This window comes from Canis aureus, chromosome 32, assembly GCF_053574225.1.
Source record: "Canis aureus isolate CA01 chromosome 32, VMU_Caureus_v.1.0, whole genome shotgun sequence".
Lineage (NCBI taxonomy): Eukaryota > Metazoa > Chordata > Mammalia > Carnivora > Canidae > Canis > Canis aureus.
In genome coordinates this window covers 14,821,040-14,842,099 of record NC_135642.1, presented here as the reverse complement: position 1 = coordinate 14,842,099, position 21,060 = coordinate 14,821,040, and the positions used below count along the sequence as shown (strand labels likewise).

General features: G+C 43.8%; 1 protein-coding gene across 2 annotated transcripts in view; it reads left to right on the top strand.

Moving 5' to 3' along the window:
- The first annotated feature begins 7,834 nt into the window (after positions 1-7,834).
- The window catches only part of EPB42 (erythrocyte membrane protein band 4.2), a 19,914-nt gene continuing 6,688 nt past the window's right edge, over positions 7,835-21,060 (top strand). Inside the window, exons 1-10 of one of the 2 annotated variants that reach the window (XM_077880819.1) lie at positions 7,835-7,983; positions 9,152-9,337; positions 10,158-10,391; positions 13,545-13,663; positions 15,109-15,213; positions 16,106-16,283; positions 16,662-16,800; positions 17,006-17,109; positions 17,887-18,129; positions 20,405-20,704. In XM_077880819.1, the coding sequence (XP_077736945.1) occupies positions 7,863-7,983; positions 9,152-9,337; positions 10,158-10,391; positions 13,545-13,663; positions 15,109-15,213; positions 16,106-16,283; positions 16,662-16,800; positions 17,006-17,109; positions 17,887-18,129; positions 20,405-20,704 (1,729 nt within the window). In that variant the 5' untranslated portion in view covers positions 7,835-7,862. The remainder of the gene's footprint in view (positions 7,984-9,151; positions 9,338-10,157; positions 10,392-13,544; positions 13,664-15,108; positions 15,214-16,105; positions 16,284-16,661; positions 16,801-17,005; positions 17,110-17,886; positions 18,130-20,404; positions 20,705-21,060) is intronic. The other variant, XM_077880820.1, reaches the window with a different exon arrangement.

The following is a 21,060-nucleotide window of genomic DNA, read 5'->3' as shown; positions in this document are numbered from 1 at the left end:
TGTTAATTGGTTTACTCATTAGTTCATTAAAATAAACATGTTTACTCTCTAGACTTGTTTTCTCACCCATAAATCAGGAATAATGATCCCTCACTTAGTTCATACAATTGAAGTTCAGATCAGATGAGATGATGTATGTGAAAATGCTTTGTAAAGCAAGGTACCAGCATAATTAGTTTATTTAAACCTGGGAGTCATGCTGAATATCTTTTCTTCTTTGCCCCCGATATCCTAACCTTTAGCATGTCTTGTCAATTTAACTTCCTGCATTTCTGTCAAATATGACCACCTTTATCTTCACCATCACTCCCCTGACCAAGCCACCCACCATCATCTCTCGCTTGAATCATTATGGCACTCTCTTACTAGTCCTCTCTTTTTCACTTTGGCTTCCTTTAAATAATTTTCTCAATTTTAGCCAGTGTAGTATTTTAAAAATGCTTGTGTGATTGTTTCTCCCTTGTTTAAAGTCCCATTCAATAGCTTTCCAGAACTCTGAAGATAAAATTTAAAATCCTTAACTCAACTCTGCAAGATTTAGCCCTTACTTTACCTCTCCTCATCACAATCTGTGCTCCAGTCTCATGACCTTCCTTCAGTTGCTCCCTGAAGGTCTTTACACATGCTGTTCTTGATCCTCCCATCCCAGCCCACCCTTGCCCCATTGCCTACCTTTCTTTCTAGTGTCTCAGCTTAGCTATTCCTTTAGAAAACCTTCCCTGACTTCTACACCTAGGTCCAAGAACTCAGAGCTTGTTATCACAATAGCAAGCAGATAATTAATAGTGTAAGCACTTGATACTGTTTCCCCTGCCAGAATATAAGCTCCTTGATGGCAAGGACACATCTATCTAATGTATTACTCCATTACTAATGCCTATTACAATTCCTGATGCATAATAGTGCTCAATTAAGATTTGTGTCACAAATGAATTAATGAATCCTTCCTGCGTACACACTAGCTAGTTTTTCTGGCGGAGGCTGGGACATTGAAAGGTGTGGATGCAGTGGAAAGCAGGACAGAACTTTCTGGCCACTTGTCCCTCCAACTTCCTTGCATCTCTCCTTTTCTCAGTTCAGTCAAAACACAGCAGTCTGTGTCTCATTATGGGCTCCTGCAAAAGTGCCCCAGCTGAAATACTGCCCATAAGTGAGTATTTGTGGAGCTCCCTGGGAATTACATCAGGAAAGAGAAGATTGTCTTTGCCAGTACCAAAAGTGAAACAAACCCCAAAAGGAATACCAGACCACAACTCCCCCATTGCCCTCCCATAGGTCAGAGGCTCACAGTGGAGAAAACAGTCTTCTGGTTAGCCTTTTCTTTTAATATCTATTCATTTAAGAGGGAGAGACAGAGACACAGAAAGAGACAGAGAGAGACAGAGAGAGAACGCACACAAGCTGCGGGGAGAGGCAGAGAGAGAGGGAGGAGCAGGCTCCCCACTGAGCAGGGAGACCTTATACGGGGCTCTATCCCAGGACCCTGAGATCATGACCTGAGCTAAAGGCAGTCACTTAACCAACTGAGCCACCCAGATGCCCCTTAGTCAGCCTTTCTTTCTCTTGCAAGTTTTTGTTATTTTTCAAATAATAACACTATATTGTCATGGTATAAAGATACTAAAGGATATACAGAAAAAAAGAGCCATATACCCAGTCACTGAATTTCCCTACACAGAAGCCATAACTTCCCAGAAATATTCTATGCAAACACAAACAAATTCATATATATTCTCCCTCCACACTCCTTATACAAAGGTAGCATACTGTTCACACTGTTCTGTACCTTACTTGTTCCATTTAATGATATAGTTTGGAGATTGTTCCATATCAGCTTATGTAAGGCTACTTCATTCTTTTTCACATTTGCATAGTTTTCTATTGAATGCATGTCCCATAATATATCTATTTAGTCCCTTATTTCTGGACATTTATGTAGTTTCTGATATTTTGCTATTGTAACTACCAGTACAATGGATATACTTGTATAAATTTCATTTTACATGTTTGGTTATTTGCATTAGAATATCGAGAAGTGAAATGGCTGATTCAAAAGTATAGACATTATTCAGAATATTGAGTAGATTTCTTTTCTTTATGACTTAGTTTTTAATGAAATAATATTGTGGTATAAAGATGTTCTCTTTTTATCAATATATAGGATGCTCCTTGCATAGAAACACTATTAGAATCATATCTCATTTCATGATTGGATTGTTTGTTTCTTTGGTGTTGAATTTAATAAGTTCTTTATAGATCTTGGAAACTAGCCCTTTATCTGATAGGTCATTTGCAAATATCTTCTCCCATTCTGTAGGCTGTCTTTTAGTTTTGTTGACTGTATCCTTTGCTGTGCAAAAGCTTCTTATCTTGATGAACTCCCAATAGTTCATTTTTGCTTTTGTTTCTTTTGCCTTCATGGATGTATCTTGCAAGAAGTTACTGTGGCCGAGTTCAAAAGGGTGTTGCCTGTGTTCTCCTCTAGGATTTTGATGGAATCTTGTCTCACATTTAGATCTTTCATCCATTTTGAGTTTATCTTTGTGTATGGTGAAAGAGAGTGCTCTAGTTTCATTGTTCTGCATGTGGATGTCCAATTTTCCCAGCACGATTTATTGGAGAGACTGTCTTTTTTCCAGCAGATAGTCTTTCCTCCTTTGTCAAATATTAGTTGACCACAAAGTTCAGGGTCCACTTCTGGGTTCTCTATTCTGTTCCATTGATCTATGTGTCTGTTTTTGTGCCAGTACCACACTGTCTTGATGACCACAGCTTTGTAGTACAACCTGAAATCTGGCATTGTGATGCCCCCAGATATGGTTTTCTTTTTTAAAATTCCCCTGGCTATTCGGGGTCTTTTCTGATTCCACACAAATCTTAAAATAATTTGTTCTAACTCTCTGAAGAAAGTCCATGGTATTTTGATAGGGATTGCATTAAACGTGTAAATTGCCCTGGGTAAGATTGACATTTTCACACTATTAATTCTGCCAATCCATGAGCATGGAATATTTTTCCATCTCTTTGTGTCTTCCTCAACTCAACACCAAAGAAACAAACAATCCAATCATTAAATGGGCAAAAGACATGAAGAGAAATCTCACAGAGGAAGACATAGACATGGCCAACATGCACATGAGAAAATGCTCTGCATCACTTGCCATCAGGGAAATACAAACCACAATGAGATACCACCTCACACCAGTGAGAATGGGGAAAATTAACAAGGCAGGAAACCACAAATGTTGGACAGGATGCAGAGAAAAGGGAACCCTCTTACACTGTTGGTGGGAATGTGAACTGGTGCAGCCACTCTGGAAAACTGTGTGGAGGTTCCTCAAAGAGTTAAAAATAGATCTGCCCTATGACCCAGCAATTGCACTGTTGGGGATTTACCCCAAAGATTCAGATGCAATGAAACGCCGGGACACCCGCACCCCGATGTTTCTAGCAGCAATGTCCACAACAGCCAAACTGTGGAAGGAGCCTCGGTGTCCATCGAAAGATGAATGGATAAAGAAGATGTGGTTTATGTATACAATGGAATATTACTCAGCCATTAGAAACGACAAATACCCACCATTTGCTTCAACGTGGATGAAACTGGAGGGTATTATGCTGAGTGAAGTAAGTCAGTCGGAGAAGGACAAACATTATATGTTCTCATTCATTTGGGGAATATAAATAATAGTGAAAGGGAATATAAGGGAAGGGAGAAGAAATGTGTGGGAAATATCAGAAAGGGAGACAGAACATAAAGACTCCTAACTCTGGGAAACGAACTAGGGGTGGTGGAAGGGAAGGAGGGAGGGGTGGTGGGGGTAAATGGGTGACGGGCACTGAGGGGGGCACTTGATGGGATGAGCACTGGGTGTTATTCTGTATGTTGGTAAATTGAACACCAATAAAAAATAAATTTATTAAAAAAAAGATTTTTAAAGCAATGTCTACAACCAACATGGAGCTCAAAACTACAACCCCAAGATCAATAGTTGCATGTTTGGCAGACTGAGCCAGGCTGGTGCCCCTGATAGGGTAGGCTTAAAGAACAATCATGGATTGAGAACATGAATTAATATGAATCACCTCTTTAAAGGAGAGTGACATGGAGTTGACCTGCTTTGGCTTTTAGGCCTGTTTCTAGTTCTCCCTGTTTCCTGTTTTCACAGTTTTCTCTTGTTCTATGATGGTAGTACAGTAACCCTCATAGTAAGACTTCAGTAAATATGTTTGATAGATTATAATGTATTGCATTTCCATGAATACAGGTTTCTCAAATAACCGTGTGAATTCCCCCCCTCCTTTGAATGCTGGTAGGGAAAACTCAGATTCTCCCACATAGGCATCATTTACTAAGTCATCAATCAAGATGCCTTGATTCAGATGGGGAATTTTCCGTGCTGTTTGATATCTACCAGGGCCCTTGGAATCAATGGATGAAACTTCTGAAAAACCCCTTTCTTGAAACAATTATCGTTGGCTGGATTTGGTATACTCCATTAGTCCTTCCTGAGAATGCTCATCCAATGTGACATCAGATGTATGTTATTGTTTGGTGAGGCATGGCAATTGCTGGGAGGAAACTGAAATGGATTGAACAATGTATATACAGGGGTAAAAGTGTGTGTGACTAAAACCATGCTCCTTGGTATTAAGTATGCCACTGACAGCCACTGTAAGGACAATAATGTTCTTCTGATTCTGCAGCCATATTGATCTCTATGTTTCTATCATTTACTAAAACGCAGAAGACATCATGATTATTCGGATAGTTGTGGATGCTTGGCATTGGATATAGGTGAAAGAACATCACAACAAACAGTACAAAAGATTGACAATGAGCACTTAAATTAAATGTTAACATAACTCTATAATTAGGTGTAAAATGCTATAATATATATGGGTTTTAACTGAATGGAAAATCATTTTGAAAGACTTCACGTATTAAATAAAATACTGGAGTACAAATTAAAAAAAAAGAATCATATCTCATTTAAGCACATCAGAATCACTTAGGGATCTTCCAAATAAACTGGGGTTAAAATATATTAAGTGTTGTTTTGCTATCCAGCATATATTCCCATTCCTCCTGGGAAGAATTACAGCTGTTCTTGAATCAATCAATCAACTCAACTCATTCTTTCATATAAAGCCATGTGTTTTGTTTAAATTCAACCTCATTCCTAACCAAAGCAATGGGATATGTTGACTGGCCTAAATCATGGCAACCTAATAGGTTTTAGACATATGATCCACTCAATATTCTGAATAATGATAAATATATGTATTTTTTTAAATTCCTAAATGAGTTCTACTTTTGTGCAGTTGAACATTTCCACAAATGGAAAGTCTAATCATGATATTCCAATGAAAATCTGAAGAACAAGATTTCAAAATGTTCATATATGTAAAATGAAGATAACAAATATTTAGAAGTTGTTAATTTTCCTGCTTCCTTTATATACCCTTGGTACCATCAACAGCCTGGAAATTATGTACCAATTCTTTATACTTTATCACTTTTGATGGGCTTTGTGTTATTATACAAAATAAATGGGTTCTTAAAATTTAAAAAAAAAGTATAGACATTTAAGATTTGGGTAAATATTACTTAATTTCCCTTAGAAAGCTATATCAATATAGGGGTGCCTGGGTGGCTCAGTTGGTTAAGCATCTGCTTTTGGCTCAGGTCATGATCCCAGGGTCCTGAGATGGATCCCCGTATCAGGCTCCCTGCTCAGTGGGGAGTCTGCTTCTCCCTTTCTCTGCCCTTCCTCTGGCTTGGGCTCTCTCTCTCTCTCCAATAATAAATAAAATGTGGAAGGAAAGAAAGGAAGAAAGAAAAGAAAGAAAGAAAGCTATGCCAATTTACATTCCTATTAGGACTATAAGAGAGTAACTCTTTTCCTACACTATCACTAACTCAGAAAGTAATCAAACTACTTTATCTTTGACAATCTGATAGGTGAAAGAAATGATATCCCAGGGTAATTTTATTTTGCATTTCTATTGAATGAGGCTGAACATATTTTCATGTATTTAAGAAACATTTGAATTTTCTTTTCTGTGAATTGTCCATCATATCCTTCACCCATTTTTTAAAAATTCATTTGTTGTTCTTTACGTATTGATTTGCAGATACCATCTACATTAAGGAAAGTAGCACTTTGTGTTACAAGTTCCAAACATCACTCTCAATTTGTTGTATATCTTCTAACTTTATGGGTTTTTCCAAGTAAAAAAAAAAATTAAGGAATAAAATTTACCTATTTTTCCTTTATGGCTTCTCAGGTTTGTGTAATATTTCAAAAGGCCTTCCCCATGCTGACTTAAAAATAAGTCTCTTATCTTTCATTCTAGTACTTTTAGGATTTAAGTTTTTACATATAGTTTTGACCCATTTGGAATTTATTTTTGTGTATGGTGAAAGGTAGGAAACCAATTTTATTTTGCAAGCTAGTTTACTCCCCAAACCATTTATTAATGAATCCTTATCTTTCCTCCTGATTCAAAGTACCACATTTAGCCCATATTTAATGAGTACATTTTGGTCAATGTGCTTTTTCAAGTGCAGTGATGTTATACTATGTTTTAATATCTAGGAACCGTGGTTATACTACATAAGAAGTTAGAAAAGTAGCATGACAAGGCCTACTAGATAGTAAAATACATCTTAGATATTTTAATCTAAAACATCTTTACATCTTCTTAGATCTTTTTAGATATTTTATATATTTTAGGTATTTCCTTTTGAACCTTGGAACCAGCTTTTCTATTTTCAGAGAAGAAACTCGTTAGTATTTTTATTGGGAATGCATTAAACTTAAGAATAGCATTCTAAATTATCTTTTATAATCATTTTTTAGTTGACCCGGGGTTCCAGGTAAAAATCACATCATCTTCAAATAATAAAATATTTACCTCTTCATTTCTCATGAAGAATCTTTTTTTTGTGGGGGGGGAGTAAAAAGGCAGCAGCATCATTTCTTTCTTTAAACATAATAAGATTCTTCAAATGGGCAATGGTTCAAAGTTTTGAAAGTATAAAAGTGTAAATAGGAGAAAGTCATCTTCCTCTCCCATTTTCCAGCTTTCCTCCTCACAGGCACCCAATGTTCTTTGTAGTATTTTTTATCTCTTTCTATAGATATTCCATTTGCATGCAGGCCAGCACAACTAGCCCTGAGGATGCTCCCGGTAGCAGTCTTAGAAGCCCCAGCAAAAGCTGGGCTTTAGAAAACCAAAGAGAGTCAAAGAGGAGGTCCTTTCCTGTGTCTTGTCTCCTCAGTGACTAAACAAGTAGAAAAAGAAGACATAGGCCCTGACTCCCAAGGGAGTTCCCAACCTTCTCTGGAAGAGTGTCGAAGATCTGACAGGCTTAGAAGAGCTGGGGCTCTGACTTCTACTTTTAGGACATTTATTTTTCACCAACAAATTCTACCTCCTTATCTGTTTCACACAGATGAATCCCAGACACACAAGTTCTATCTATATATATTACCAAAATAGCCACAAACATCTAGCAACTTGAAGATGATATGTTTAGAACCTAAGATTTGGAGTTGGATGTGGGCCTCCAGTTTATGGAGTCTTCTCTCCCAGAGTCTTTTAGTGTTGTTCAGGTAACATCTCTGAGGGTCTCTTGAGACCACTGGAGCAATAGGCTTAGAAGTTTCATCTCAGCTTCTCTAGCTGACAGATCCTCCCCCATTCTACTCCCTGCTCCAGCTTGGCACAAGAGATAAAATGAAAAAGGGTAACTCCTAGCAGCTGGCCCTGGAGATAGCAGTGGGGAGGGAGCAAGAGAAAAGAAACATGTAGGAGGAGTGGAAGGAAACTACTATTTACATATTCTTAAGCCAATGAAAGTACCTCCATCATTTTCTCTCAGGACAGATTCAGAGAGGCAGCACAGAGCAACAGTTCAAGATAGTCATTTCCGGTGGTCAAGTAGAGAAGGGCAGCCTGCAGCCATGGGACAGGGTGAGCCAAGCCATTTCTCCATGGGGCTTACTTGACTATCAGTAGCTCCTCCATATAACATGTTTTATTAATAGGAGTAGGGTGGTGGTAGAAGTGATTGTGGTATGACTATGGTGGAGGGTGGTTGTAGGTGCTGGTGGTAGGAGAGATAACCGTTATGTGACTCTGGTGGGAGGGCAGTAGTAGGTGGTGGTAGATGTGATGGTTGGTGGGGCTATCTTGGGGAATGGTAGTGGGTGCTGTGGTGGTGGCAGCAATGGTATGGCTATGGGTGGCAATACAGTAGGTTGTTGGTGGCAAACTGGTGGTCATAGCTGTGACAATGATGATGACAGTTAACATGGAATTATGTTCTTATCATTAACATGGATTTATGGCATCACAAGATGATTATTCTCCCTAGGTTGTGATACTTACAGGAGATAACCCTGGGGAAGCATGAGGGTGTCATTGCCTCAAAGCTAAGTGGGAGAGAAGGGGAGGATGCAGAAAGCTCAAGGGCCTCTCCATAAGTCTGTTAGTATATTTACAAGACTCACTGTAAAATAAGAACTGCCTGATAGACTGTCGTAACACTCTCAGGCCCCCCTCCTTGGAGAGTTTTCTGGCCTGCATGGTGCTGTGGGTTTGGTAAGCCTTTAGGTGAAAGAGCCAAGTATGACCTCAGGTGAGTTGGTTCTACCACCTCTGGCTCTCATTCTTCCCAACCATAAAACAGGAGAATCGGCTCTGTGATTTCAAAACCAGCTCTAAAAATTATCTGACTGTGTCTGAAGAAGAAAGGAGTAGGGATGAACAAAATTGTGGGTTTTATTAATTATTTTTTGGATAGGAACCAGAGAGGAAGGTCAACAGTGAGAGCAAGCACTGCTCTTACTAATAATAGTAGTAGTCTCATTTAATGGGACTTCCTACATGTCTGACACTGTGCTAAGTGTATTAATACATTAACTCATTTAATTTCTCCAACCTGCAGGGAAGGATGATTATTCTAAGGAAGAGGAAACTGAGGCTCAGAGTGGTTAAGTTACTTGCTTTAGGTGGCACAGCTAGTATGTAAGTTGAGACAAGGATTTGAACTTCAGTCCAACTGTGACTCTAAGGGTCTCTGCTTTTACTTAAGTTGTCACATTTACCCAGTCTCCATTATTTCTCTTTTCAACAATAGCCCTGGGGATCAAGACCTGCGACTTCCAGACAGCAAGAAACAATGAGGAGCACCACACCAAGGCCATCAGCTCCCAGCACCTCATTGTGAGGAGAGGGCAACCCTTCACCATCATCCTGCACTTCCAGGCTCCAGTCCAAGCATTTATACACACCCTGAAGAAGGTAACCCTCATTGCACAAACTGGTAAGTGGGACTCTTTGGTGGCAGGACTCGGGGGCTCCAGGACCTCCTCAAGGAACAAAGGGGCAAATGGCCCACACTGCACTTGAGCCTCAAGAAGTCCTGTCCACCTGACAGGGTTGTGGTGAAGATGAGATAACATGCCTAAAAAAAACAATGTTTATTGGAGTGCGTGGGTGGCTCAGTTGGCTAAGCCACCGACTCTTGATTTTGGCTCAGGTCATGATCTCAGCTCCTGGGATCAAGCCTTGCACTGGGCTCCACATTCAGCGGGGAGCCCACTAGAGGATACTCTCTCTCTCCCTCTCTCTCCACCCTTCTCCCTGCTCTCTCTCTAAAATGGGTAAAATAAATATTTTTTTTTAAATAGTGTTTATTGTGATTCAGAAGTTGTTGAGCATCATTATCACTAAGAGGTTTCTTTTGACTACAATTATATCAGTTTTGTAGAAAGGCCAGAATGGAACTAATCTAGGCTTAAGATAACATTTAATTGCTGCTATTTATTGAATTTGTACTACATGTTTGATATTGGGCCAAGTGCTTCACATGCAATACCTCATTAAGATCTTACATCTGCCCTACAAAGAAGGCATACTACTACGCCCATTTTATACAGTATGAACTTTTTCTTGGTGTAGGTCCATGAGCACTGAGAACTTCTGCTCTCCCACCATGCTTTAGGCCTCCCATTACTGGATGGGTTGCTTCCATTCTCATCGAAAACCAATTCTCACGGTTCCAACTTTGTGATACTTGACTTTATTACTCTGAATTGTGACTGGAAGGTCCAAATGACCAATTCATCTCTGTGTGACTGCAGGAGAGTACCCTTCCAAGGCCAACAAGACCCAAGCCACATTCCCAATTTCCAGTTTGGGGGACCAGAAGTGGTGGAATGCAGCAGTGGAAGACAGAGATGACCAGTCCTGGAAGGTCTCTGTAACTGCACCCGCAGATGCTATCATCGGCCACTACTCACTCCTGCTACAGGTCATGGGCAAGAAGCCACTCCTCCTAGGCCAGTTCACACTGCTCTTTAACCCTTGGGCTCGAGGTGAGTTTGGACCTGAGCCAGCCTGGGCTGTACAGGGACTCAAGACATAGTAGCTGGGGCACAGCTTTGGCAGGAAGTGACCACCCCAGGCCCCAGAAGATAGTTTCCTCTAAGAAGAGCCTCAGTACTCAGTTACGGTACCTGCTCCCAGGATGAATGGCCTCTCAAACCCAGAGTCTGCATTAGTCTCACCCTTGGCAGAAGCAGCCTGTGGCTTCCCACTGAAAGCAAAGGCTTATCTCACCATCAAACCCTGGTGCTGGGTCAGGTACCTTGGTCACAGGAGCAGAGACTCCCTGAGATGAGCCTGGGAGAGCTATTATTTTGTTGTTGTTGTTATTTCATTTTTTATTTTTATTTTTTTATTTTTATTTTATTTATTTATTCATGAGACACACAGAGAGAGGCAGAGACATAGGCAGAGGGAGAAACATGCTCCTCACAGGGAGCCCAATGTGGGACTCCGTCCCCGGACCCTGGGATCACGCTCTGAGCTGAAGGCAGACTGGGAGAGCTATTCTTTATTGTGACAGTAGGGGGGCTGATAATTGGAAAGTGGTTCAGGAATGGATGCAACCCAAGGGACAGGCTTTTCTGTTTCCTCCCTGGGCTCTCATTGTCTGCATCCAGGATAAATCCAGATTTTGTGAGACCTGAGGTTTATTTATACAATTTGGGGGACACTCTTTAAGACAATGAATACAAAAGCTTGAATAGCTCAAGTCGAAAAGGTCTGTGCTAGGGAAGGGCTTCAGCTTGATCAGCTCCACAGTCAATCTGCCCTGTTTGATTGTCTCTGCTTCTCTTCAGTTGTACATTCTGTTCTTACTACAGGCTGCTGGGTCCTCTCCACGTTGACCTGTCTAAATATTCAACTAGCAAATTAAACAACTAGTGTCTTGTAGCTCAGTAGACTAAGGGTGGGCTTTCCTGAGGTCTGGTGACCTTCCGCAGCCCAACCAGTGGCCACCTCTGGCAAAGCTCAGCCTTGGCTGTTGGGGCTATTTCATCTAGAAAAGATCATTAGACATGGTTGACAGGCCCCGAACACAAGGAGGGCATCTCCTCTTCCTTCCCATTCTAAAGGTTGAGTCTGTGTTTACTTTGTAAATCTGCCACACAGCACCTTACCCCTTAATCCTTGGCACTTCTTGAAGCATTGCTTGGGGGAATGGAAAACAATTTTGACCAGCTTTCCTGTCCTTGCTATCCCAAACAACAAGAGCAGAGCCTTTTTCTTTCAGGAGTTTTCACTGCCAGCCTGAAGGGCCCTCATTATAAGGCAGAGCTGGAAGACAAAAGGAAACATAGGGAAGCAAAAGAAATCTTCCCGGGTTCCTCCAGCCAGTCCCTGACTCTCCTCCTATGTGGCATCTGAAACCCAGTGGGTTCCCTCTCTCCACTTTTCTTGCTGACGGTGGAGTTCTCCAATCCCCCTTCCTTCAGATAGCCCTTCTTATCCTGCGTTCAGGCTCTTATTTCTTGATCCAAGGGGATAAGCAGGTAGAGTAACAGATGGGAACCAGTGCCCATTCAGGTGCACCTGCCCCACGTAGGTACATGTGGAGTCAGGGCCCCTTCAGCTGGGGGAGGACCCATGGCTCTTGACATACCTCCCTCCAAAGTTGAGGCTGTAATGTACCTGCTTTGCTGACACCAAGCCCACATCCAGAGCTAGGCCCTCATGGCCAAAGCAAAGACACAGCAAAGATTGTTCTGAGACCATGCTCAGTTCAGTGAGAACTCTTAGTCCTGCCTCTATACTTGGTGACCTGCCTAGGAAGGCCTCTCTATGTGAGTCCATATGGAGATCTCTGTGTGCGCAGGGGTGAGTTATTGGCTCTGCTTATCTGGAAGGTGATTAAGAGACTTTCGGATTATCTGAGACTCAGTCCTATTTTAGCATACTTGGAGATGAGACTCTTGGATTTGAGAGGAAATTTTACATCCTCTAATGAAAATCCTATTCATAAACAGAGAACTTTATAAAAGGGTGCCACATCCCAGGGGGGAATCCACAGGTGATGCTACCTGTGCCCTGATAAGGTACCTCCCAGAGCGCTGCAGAGCCTGGGGCCAAGCACCTCAGTTCAAAATTATTTCATAGAGAGTACTCAAAATGGAGGGACAGGAGTCAAAGGCTCCTCAGGCACATGGTTCTGTGATTTTAGCCCTCAGTTTCTTCAGGGCTTCCTGATTTTTAATATCCTATCCCTCTGTTGTTTGGGGTACCCTCATCCCAGCAGATGGCTGGAGGGATAATCTGGAAAGTCTTTTCTCTTATTAGTCCCCAGGAACAAACCTAAGCACCCTCCTCCCCTCCCCCACCCAGCAACAGGTGCAGTGTGAGACACTTGGTAAACAGTGCAGGTCCCCCTACTACTCCCAGCTTCCTAGAGGTCCTCCTTAAAGCCCACCACCCTCCTCATGAACCCCAGCCCAACCCTTTGAAGAAGGTAGCAGGAGAGGCATGAGAGACTGTGGAAGTCTTCGACCCACTCAGGCGCCACCAGGGCTTCCCCTCCAGCTTCTACTTCACCCAGCTTCACTGTGCCCTCTCACCCTATCTTACCAGACGTTCCTCTTCCCTTCTGCTCACCATGTCGATCTATGTTTGATCGGGTTTTTTTCTGAAACACTATTTTTTTAACACTTAATTTTTAAGTAAGCTTTACACCCAACGTGGAGCTCAAACTTACAACCCCAAGATCAAGAGTTGCATGCTCTACTGACTGAGCCAGCCAGGTACCCTGAAACACTATTTTTAAATTGAATTTATGAGACATAACAGGCCCACTGGAAAGTTCCCTAGACTGCTGCCAAATTCTCTTGGGCCAAAAGCACTCTGGTGGGTTTTTGAGAACCAGTAGGCTTTTTAAGGTTGGCTTGTTCCTGTCCATTTGGCTGACCATGAAAGCCACCTTGGCTAACCCAGGGACTCTGACCCCTTTACCCACTCTGCACCAGAGAAGAGTCTGGGTCCCAGTGGGGTCAGTGAAAAAAGGGAGTTCTTCCCCAGTCTTTATCAGGCCCAAAGCTGAAGGGAAGGAAGGCCTGCATCCAAACCTGAGCTGGGAAGGGAGGGCAGAGCCCTAGATGCAGAGGGTGGGCCTAGCATCCCACTGGCCCTTATCCCTGCCTGCTTTTCACCAGAGGATGCCGTGTTCCTGAAGAAGGAGTCTCAACGCAGGGAGTACGTGTTGAACCAGCATGGCCTCATCTACCTGGGTACAGCTGACTGCTTCCAGGCAGAGCCCTGGGACTTTGGCCAGGTATGGGGACCTTTGGGGAAGGACAGGGGCCAGTGATTGCCCCATAACCCTCAGTGTTCAGTCCAGACAGAACTGGCAGGTCCAAAAGGCTATAGGTTATGAGGTCATTTCTTTTCTTCTTTTTTAAAGATTCATGCCATAAGTTTATTTATAAACATATTGAATTCAAGAGTTTGATCCATTTTTCAAAGAGATTGCACCTCTTAAAATGTTCCCTCCCCTCCACATCTGTTTAATGGCTTAATTAAAACACCTTTATTTCTTAAGCAGTTAGAAGAACACAGGTCACCTTGGCTACTGTACAGAGTATCTGTCCCACCTTTTGGGTTGCCTGATGGCTTTCTTCCTGAAACTTACTAATAAATAAGCAAATCCAGATCCGAAGTACATAGTCATCAAAATCAGTAACTTCCACTTGTTTTCTGCTGAAAATGACAAATTCCTCTTTGGGCCCTCCTCACAGTGGCTCCTACAGACCACAGAGGTTGTGAACCTCCAAATGCCCATCCCAACATAGCACTGTTGGGAGTTCTGCGAAAGGCACAGAGACCCAAGATGGAAGAAATGGTGGGACCACACCAAATCCTCCTGTTTTCACAATCTTGCTGCCTGGTGTGTCAGAGAGGCTTCTTTTGGCAATTACAGCCACGTGGTGCCTCTCTTTCCTCAAGGCCATGTCAAACCATCCTTCATAGCTTCGAGTCATCTTCCTAAAGACCATGGCACATCAACCCTCTGTTAAGTTCCCACCATCTACAGAATAAAAACTAAATTCCCTGGCTTGGCACCTAAGGCCCTTCATAGCCAGGCCACTGTATTCCTTTCCTCAAAAGCCACCCACCTCCAGCTTCAAGCCATCCCCTGAACAAACAGGCTGAATATGCCTAGAATACCTTCCCTCCTATATCACCCCAGAAAATTCCTACCCATCTTTGATGACCATCAGAATGTTTTCCCCAGCCCCCAAAGGTAAGAGTGACTCCACTATGCCCTCTGCTTTGGGTTGCCATTTCTTCTAGAGCCCCGGCCATGTTGCTGAGATCTGTAGTCTAAGTGCCTACATGTCCCTCTCTGCTCCTAAACTGAGGGTTCCTCAAGAGCAAGAGCTGCCTTGGTCTCCTCCCCATGTGGGTCAGTGCTGGCAGGAGCAGTAAGAGCACACCAAATGGGAAACAATAGATATGAAACAATACAGCTTTGGTCGTCAAGGACTGATGCCCTGTCTCCCTGTCGGGAAAGTCAGACAACAGAACAGGCAAAGGATGGGACTGCCTGGACACAGGGACCAGGGGGCATGGTGGAAGGAAGGGAAAAGCCAGAACTGCCATGGGAGATAAGAAGGCAGGAAGGAGTGGAATCTGAGTCTGGGAGAAGGATGAGGTGATGGTGGGTTATAAGTACCCAACCTAGAGGCCTTTCATCACGGTCCTGTGTGGTCCTTACAGTTTGAGTGTGGTGTCATCAACCTCAGCCTGGGCTTACTGAACTTGGACAAGCAGGTGGAGAAGTGGGGCAACCCCGTGCATGTGGCCCACATTTTGGGCGCTTTGGTGAGTGAGGTAGGGAGGGAGGGGAGGCCGGAGTGGGGAGGAGATGAGACAGGAGCCCTTGCCAGAGCAGGTCACATTTATGGCCCTGGAAATCTTCAAATCACAAATGGTCCCTTCTCCCAGGGTATGGGGGTCAGTTCCTGGACAAAGTCTGAAGGAGGAGGGAGGATGATAGCATCCACAAGGGAGATAACACCAAAGGGAAGTGTCATCCCTTGGGACACAAGCCAGGAGGACTAAAACTGGCTTGGATTTCCTCAGGGCACTCTTCTTTCCTTTGCCTAATCCCATCAGCCCAACCTGCAGGCTTAGGTCCAGGGGAAAGAGAGGGTGCAGCCTATCTTACCCAGTGTTTGCTCAAGTGGCCAAAGGGGCTTGTTTCATTTCTAAATTATTCCTAAGAACATACAGACTGGGAAGGTAGTTTGGCACTTCCCACTGTTCTTTAATGTCCTTTCAGAGGAATAATGAATTCCCCATTTCTGCTGATGCCTCTGGACTCCCCTCTGAAGAGGTGGAGAGGGACCAGGTCAACCTGTGAGGAGGAGGAAGCTTGGGATAAGTGGGCCTTGAGGCCTCAAGTGCAAATGACCTCAAAGGAATCAGGGTCAGGCAAGTGAAGGAGCAGTGAAACTAGCCTCCAATGAGAGGCAGCTCTCTTGCCCCTCTTCTGATGTGAACTCTGTTTGCCATTGTAGTCCACAAACCCCAGCTTCCAGAGGACTAGATAAAAAGGAGCATTTCCCAGATCCCACCCCTAGAGTTTATAATCCAGTGGGTAGGGTGAAGTCCAGGAATATCCAGAAGATTCTAAGCCCTCCTTACACACTCCGCCACCCCGAGGCTATTCTGTCCTGGGCCCCACATAACATCCATACCTTTCCACAAACAGCTGCATGGTCTCAAGGAGAAGAGTGTCCTGCCCACTCCACGGACCGACACCACCCAGGAAGGGGTCTTGCTGTACAAACGCCGGGGCAGTGTGCCCATCCTGCGGCAGTGGATCACAGGCCAAGGGCGACCTGTGTATGATAGTCAGGCCTGGGTGTTTGCCGCAGTTGCTTGCACAGGTACAGAGCTGGCTTGCCTACCGCACCCACAGGTCACCTTGGCTACTGTACTTGCCTTCTGGGTTGCCCCGTGGCTTTCTCCCTGAAACTTCCCCTGCCCTAGCCCCAGTAGAGCAAGCCCCAGGCCTCTGTCATATATTCTGTAAGCCCGCCCTGCTGTATATGCTGCCTGCTGTGTAAAATTTTTGTACCTCATTTCTCGGCCTTTCTGCATCTCGTGCCTATGTCAGTCCTCCCTTCCTGGGTCCCAGTCCCTTCTTCTTTCCACAGTGTCAGGTGGCATTTAAGACCATGCCAGCCCAGAGGAGACACTGAAAACACTAGCTATACATACCCAGGCCTCTCTGGCACCCCCTGACTCTGGCCTCTCCCTTGCAGTGCTGCGATGCCTGGGAATCCCTGCCCGCGTCATTACCACATTTACGTCAGCCCAGGGAACTGGTGGACACCTGTTTGTAGATGAATACTACAATGAGGAGGCCCTTCAGAATGGAGAAGGCCCAAGAGGCAGAATCTGGTGAGAAGCCCAAAGAGAATGAGGTCCCAGACATGGAAAGACTCCAAGCCCACATGGTAGAACCTCATGGCAAGCCCCACACACCCTGAGGGACCCCAGCAGAGCGGAGGCCTCCAAACTCTTGTAGGCAGGATGTTGCTGGTCAGTCTTCAGCTCTTCAGGACTACTTTTTCCCTGCTTGAGTTATTTACTTTGGTACCTTCAGGATCTTCCAGACTTCCACAGAATGCTGGATGACCCGGCCTGATTTGCCCCAAGGTTATGACGGATGGCAGATTCTGTACCCAAGAGTTTCCAGTGGAGGAGGAGGTAAAGCCTGGGGGTAGGCCCAGTACCATCCTGGGCTGCGCAAAGCTGCACAAGCTGAAGGAGTCCCTCAGAAACAGGGGCAGTAGGAGGTCTAAAGGGGGTCTGCCTCCCCTAAAACAGGAGAAGTGGAAGGAATGATAGCATCCAGCAGAAGCCAGTGGGCTCAAGGGAACAAAGGTGTTAGCCATCTAGGCCCAAGGCCCTGGGGAGACTCACCCTATCTTAGAGCAACAGGTGAGGGAGCAGAGTCTCAATGAAGGGTAAAAGGTCTATAGATAGCTGGTGGATGTGCTGGGTTAGGGGCTTGTAGGGTAGAATTTCTAAAGTTCTGGATATGGATAAAGGGAGTATCAGAATACTCTCAAGCTCAGAGAAGGAATCTTCAGGAGCCATAAAAAGGATTGTTCTTCCTTTCTCAGCAGCAGAACAATAAAAGAGCCTGCACATAGTAAGTGTTCAATAAAGGTGACCTATTCCCATCATATCCATAGTAGAGCTGGCTAAGGAACTCTGGTGTACTCTGTTCCTCTGAGGCTCTACCTGCCCACTTTCTGAAAGGGCTCCCGCCACAGGCCATGACCAAAAAGTGCTGTCTCTAAATAACTGTGAATTTCACCACTGCAATGCCCTTTCAGAAACTCTGCCTAGTGCCGACCCCTGACCTTGATCTCAGGGAGGGAAAATAGGATATAGGATGGGGACTGAGGTTATGAAGCTCTGACTCAGGGAGAGATCTAGTCATGGTTCCTCTTGCTCACTGACCTTTTTCTCCCTCAGTCCTGGAGTCCTGTGATCTGGCCCCTGTCAGAGCAGTAAAGGAGGGGACACTAGGGCTGACTCCTGCAGTATCAGACCTTTTTGCCGCAGTAAATGCCTCATGCATGGTCTGGAAGTGTCGTGAGGATGGCGCGCTGGAGCTGACCAACTCCAACACTAAGTATGTTGGCAACAACATTAGCACCAAGGGTGTGGACAGTGACCGCTGTGAGGACATCACTCAGAACTACAAGTATCCTGAAGGTACTGGGCAGGGGAAGGGCCCCAGGCTTCTCAGCACTGAAATGCCAATAGAGGGAAAGGGATGGGCCAGAAAGATGCAGGCCAGAGTCACTGTCTTCTTTTCATCATATAAAATAGGGTTTGTTTGTTTTTTTAAACCCCATTTGACACTATTGACATTTTGGGCCAGATAACTCTTCATTGTAGGGGGGCTATGCGTCATAGGCTGATTAGCAGCATTCCCAGCCTGCATCCACTCGATGCCAGCACCACACCACTATGGGTTGTGACAACCAAAAAGGTCTCCAGGTCTTTCCAAATACCACCTGGGGAGCTAAATTGCCCCCAGTTGAAAACCACTACTATAAAACAACACACTTAATACCAAGCCCAGCTTCCAGAAGACGTTCTCCTCTCTCCTTCTCACCTTCTCTTCCAGCACCCCAAATCTGTTGCTTCCTCCATTTGGTTAAAGGCACCACTGTTACCTATTTGTTCAAACAAGAAGGCTTGCACCTGTCTCAACTCTCCTTCCTTCACTGCCCCACATTACTCCCACCTCTATTTCCTCATCTCCTTCGACACTGCCTATAGACAATTCAGGGCCTCAACATCTCATCTGCAACATGATGCCCTCCTAACGGGACCTCCTGGATCCAGTTTCTCCATTATTGTTCCCTTTCCAGTTTAGTTTCCAGAGTGAGCTTTCTAAAACACAGAATAATTATGTTACTCCCCTGCTCTAGAATATTCTATGGCCCCCACTGCCCTTGGAATAAGTCAACTCCTTCACTTAGGAAGATGTGAGTCCCTGCAGACCTGTCCTCAGAGTCAGTATGATTTGTCCAGAAGCTTGGTCTCCCACCATTCAAGGGGCAAATGCATAGCACTTGAAGAACTTGGTCCTTGCGTGACTTGAAAGAGATGCTGTATCTGTAGTGGATCTGCCCAATGCAGACTTTAAAAAATTTTTTTTAAATTTAAATTCCAGTTAGTCAACATACAGTGTAACATTAGTTTCATGTGTACAATATAGTGATTCAGCACTTCCACACATTACCTGGTGCACATCATGACAAGTATACTCCTTAATCCCCATCACCCATTTCATCCGTCCTCCCACCTGCTTTCCCTCTGGTAACCATCTATTTGTTCTCTATAGTTAAGAGTCTGTTACTTGGTTTGCTTCTCTCTCTCCCCCCTCTTTGTTCATTTATTTTGTTTCTTAAATTCCACATATGAGTGAAGTTGTATGGTATTTGCCTTTCTCCAACTGACTTATTTCACTTAGTATTATACTCTCTATCCATGCCATTGCAAATGGCAAGATTTCATTCTTTTTTATGGGTGAATAACATACGTGTGTGTGTGTGTGTGTGCACGTGTATACATTACATCTTTATCCATTCATCAGTTGATAGATGCTTAAGCTGCTCCCATAATTTGCTGAGTTGTAGAAGATGCTGCTAAAAACATCAGGGTGCATGTATCCGTTTGAATTAGTATTTTTGTATTCTTTGGGGAAGTACCTACTAGTGCAATTGCTGGATTTCAGAGTAGTTTTACTTTTCACTTTTTGAAGAACCTGCATACTGTTTTCCACAGTAGCTGCACCAGTTTGCATTCCCACCAATAGTTCAAGAGTGTTCCCCTTTTTCCACTTCCTCACCCAAACCTGCTGTTTGTGTTGCTGATTTTAGCCATTCTGACAGATGCACAGTGATATCTCATTGTAGTTTTAATTTGCATTTCTCCAATGATAAGTGATTTGAGCATCTTTTCATGTGTCTGTTGGCCATCTGTATGTCTTCTTAGGAAAAAAGTCATGTCTTCTGCCCATTTTTAAATTGGACTATTCATTTTGGGGATGGTGAGTTTTATAAGTTCTTTGTTTTGGATACTACCTTTTATTAGACATGTCATTTGCAAATATCTTCTCCCATTCCATAGGTTGCCTTTTAATTTTGTTGTTTGTTTCCTTGCAGAAGCTTTTTATTTCAATGTAATCCCCATAGTTTATGTTTGCTTTTCTCTTGCCTCAGGAGACATGTCTGGAAAGAAGTTGCTCTTGCTGGTATCAAAGAAGCTATTGCCTATGTTCTAGGATTTTTATGCTTTCAGGTTTCACATTAGGACAGATTTTTTTTTTTAGGCTAAATGTGGCCTTAGAGGTTTGTAAAACTCTTGTGACTTTAGAATTTGAGTAGCAGTGGGTAGATGAATCTTAATTTTTGACTTTTATTAGAAGGGTCTATACCCTCTGGATAAGAGGCCTGCTTTATTTCCTCCATTGCAGGATCTCCTCAAGAAAAAGAGGTGTTGGAGAAAGTCCAGGATGAGAGAATGGGACATAAAAAAGACAGTGGCATCCATCCTCCTAGTCTCAAGACCGCTGAGACTCTGTACATGTTTTTGGAAGCACCCAGCTCCCTATACCTGGGCGGGAATGCCCAGTTCTCAGTGAACTTAGTTAACCCCAGTGACCAGGAGAAGGCAGTACAGCTGGCAATTGGTGTACAAGCGATATACTACAATGGCATCCTTGCTGCTGAGCTCTGGAAAAAGAAGCTGTCCTCTATGCTTGATGCCTACATGGGTAATTGTATGGCCCTGCCAGACAACCCCAACCCCTTGCTGCCACACTGGGAGGCAGCAGCCATGGGGCACCTTGAAGGTCTGAAGATATGGTTTCTAGCCTCTGGTGTGCCCTCTGTTTCTTCATCATTCAACACATATTTATTGAGCTTCATATAGAAAAAAGCCTCCACAATTCCAACTGCAGTCAGATAGGTAAATGCACTATAGAAGCAGGAAAAGAATTGTTTGATAAAGTAAACAGAGCACAATGGCAGGGGAGCATCTCACCCAGGCTGGAGCAGACTACTCCCAGGTAAAGCAGACTGCACTGTGTCTGAAAGGATGAGTAGGAAGGGCAGTGACAGATAGAAAAGT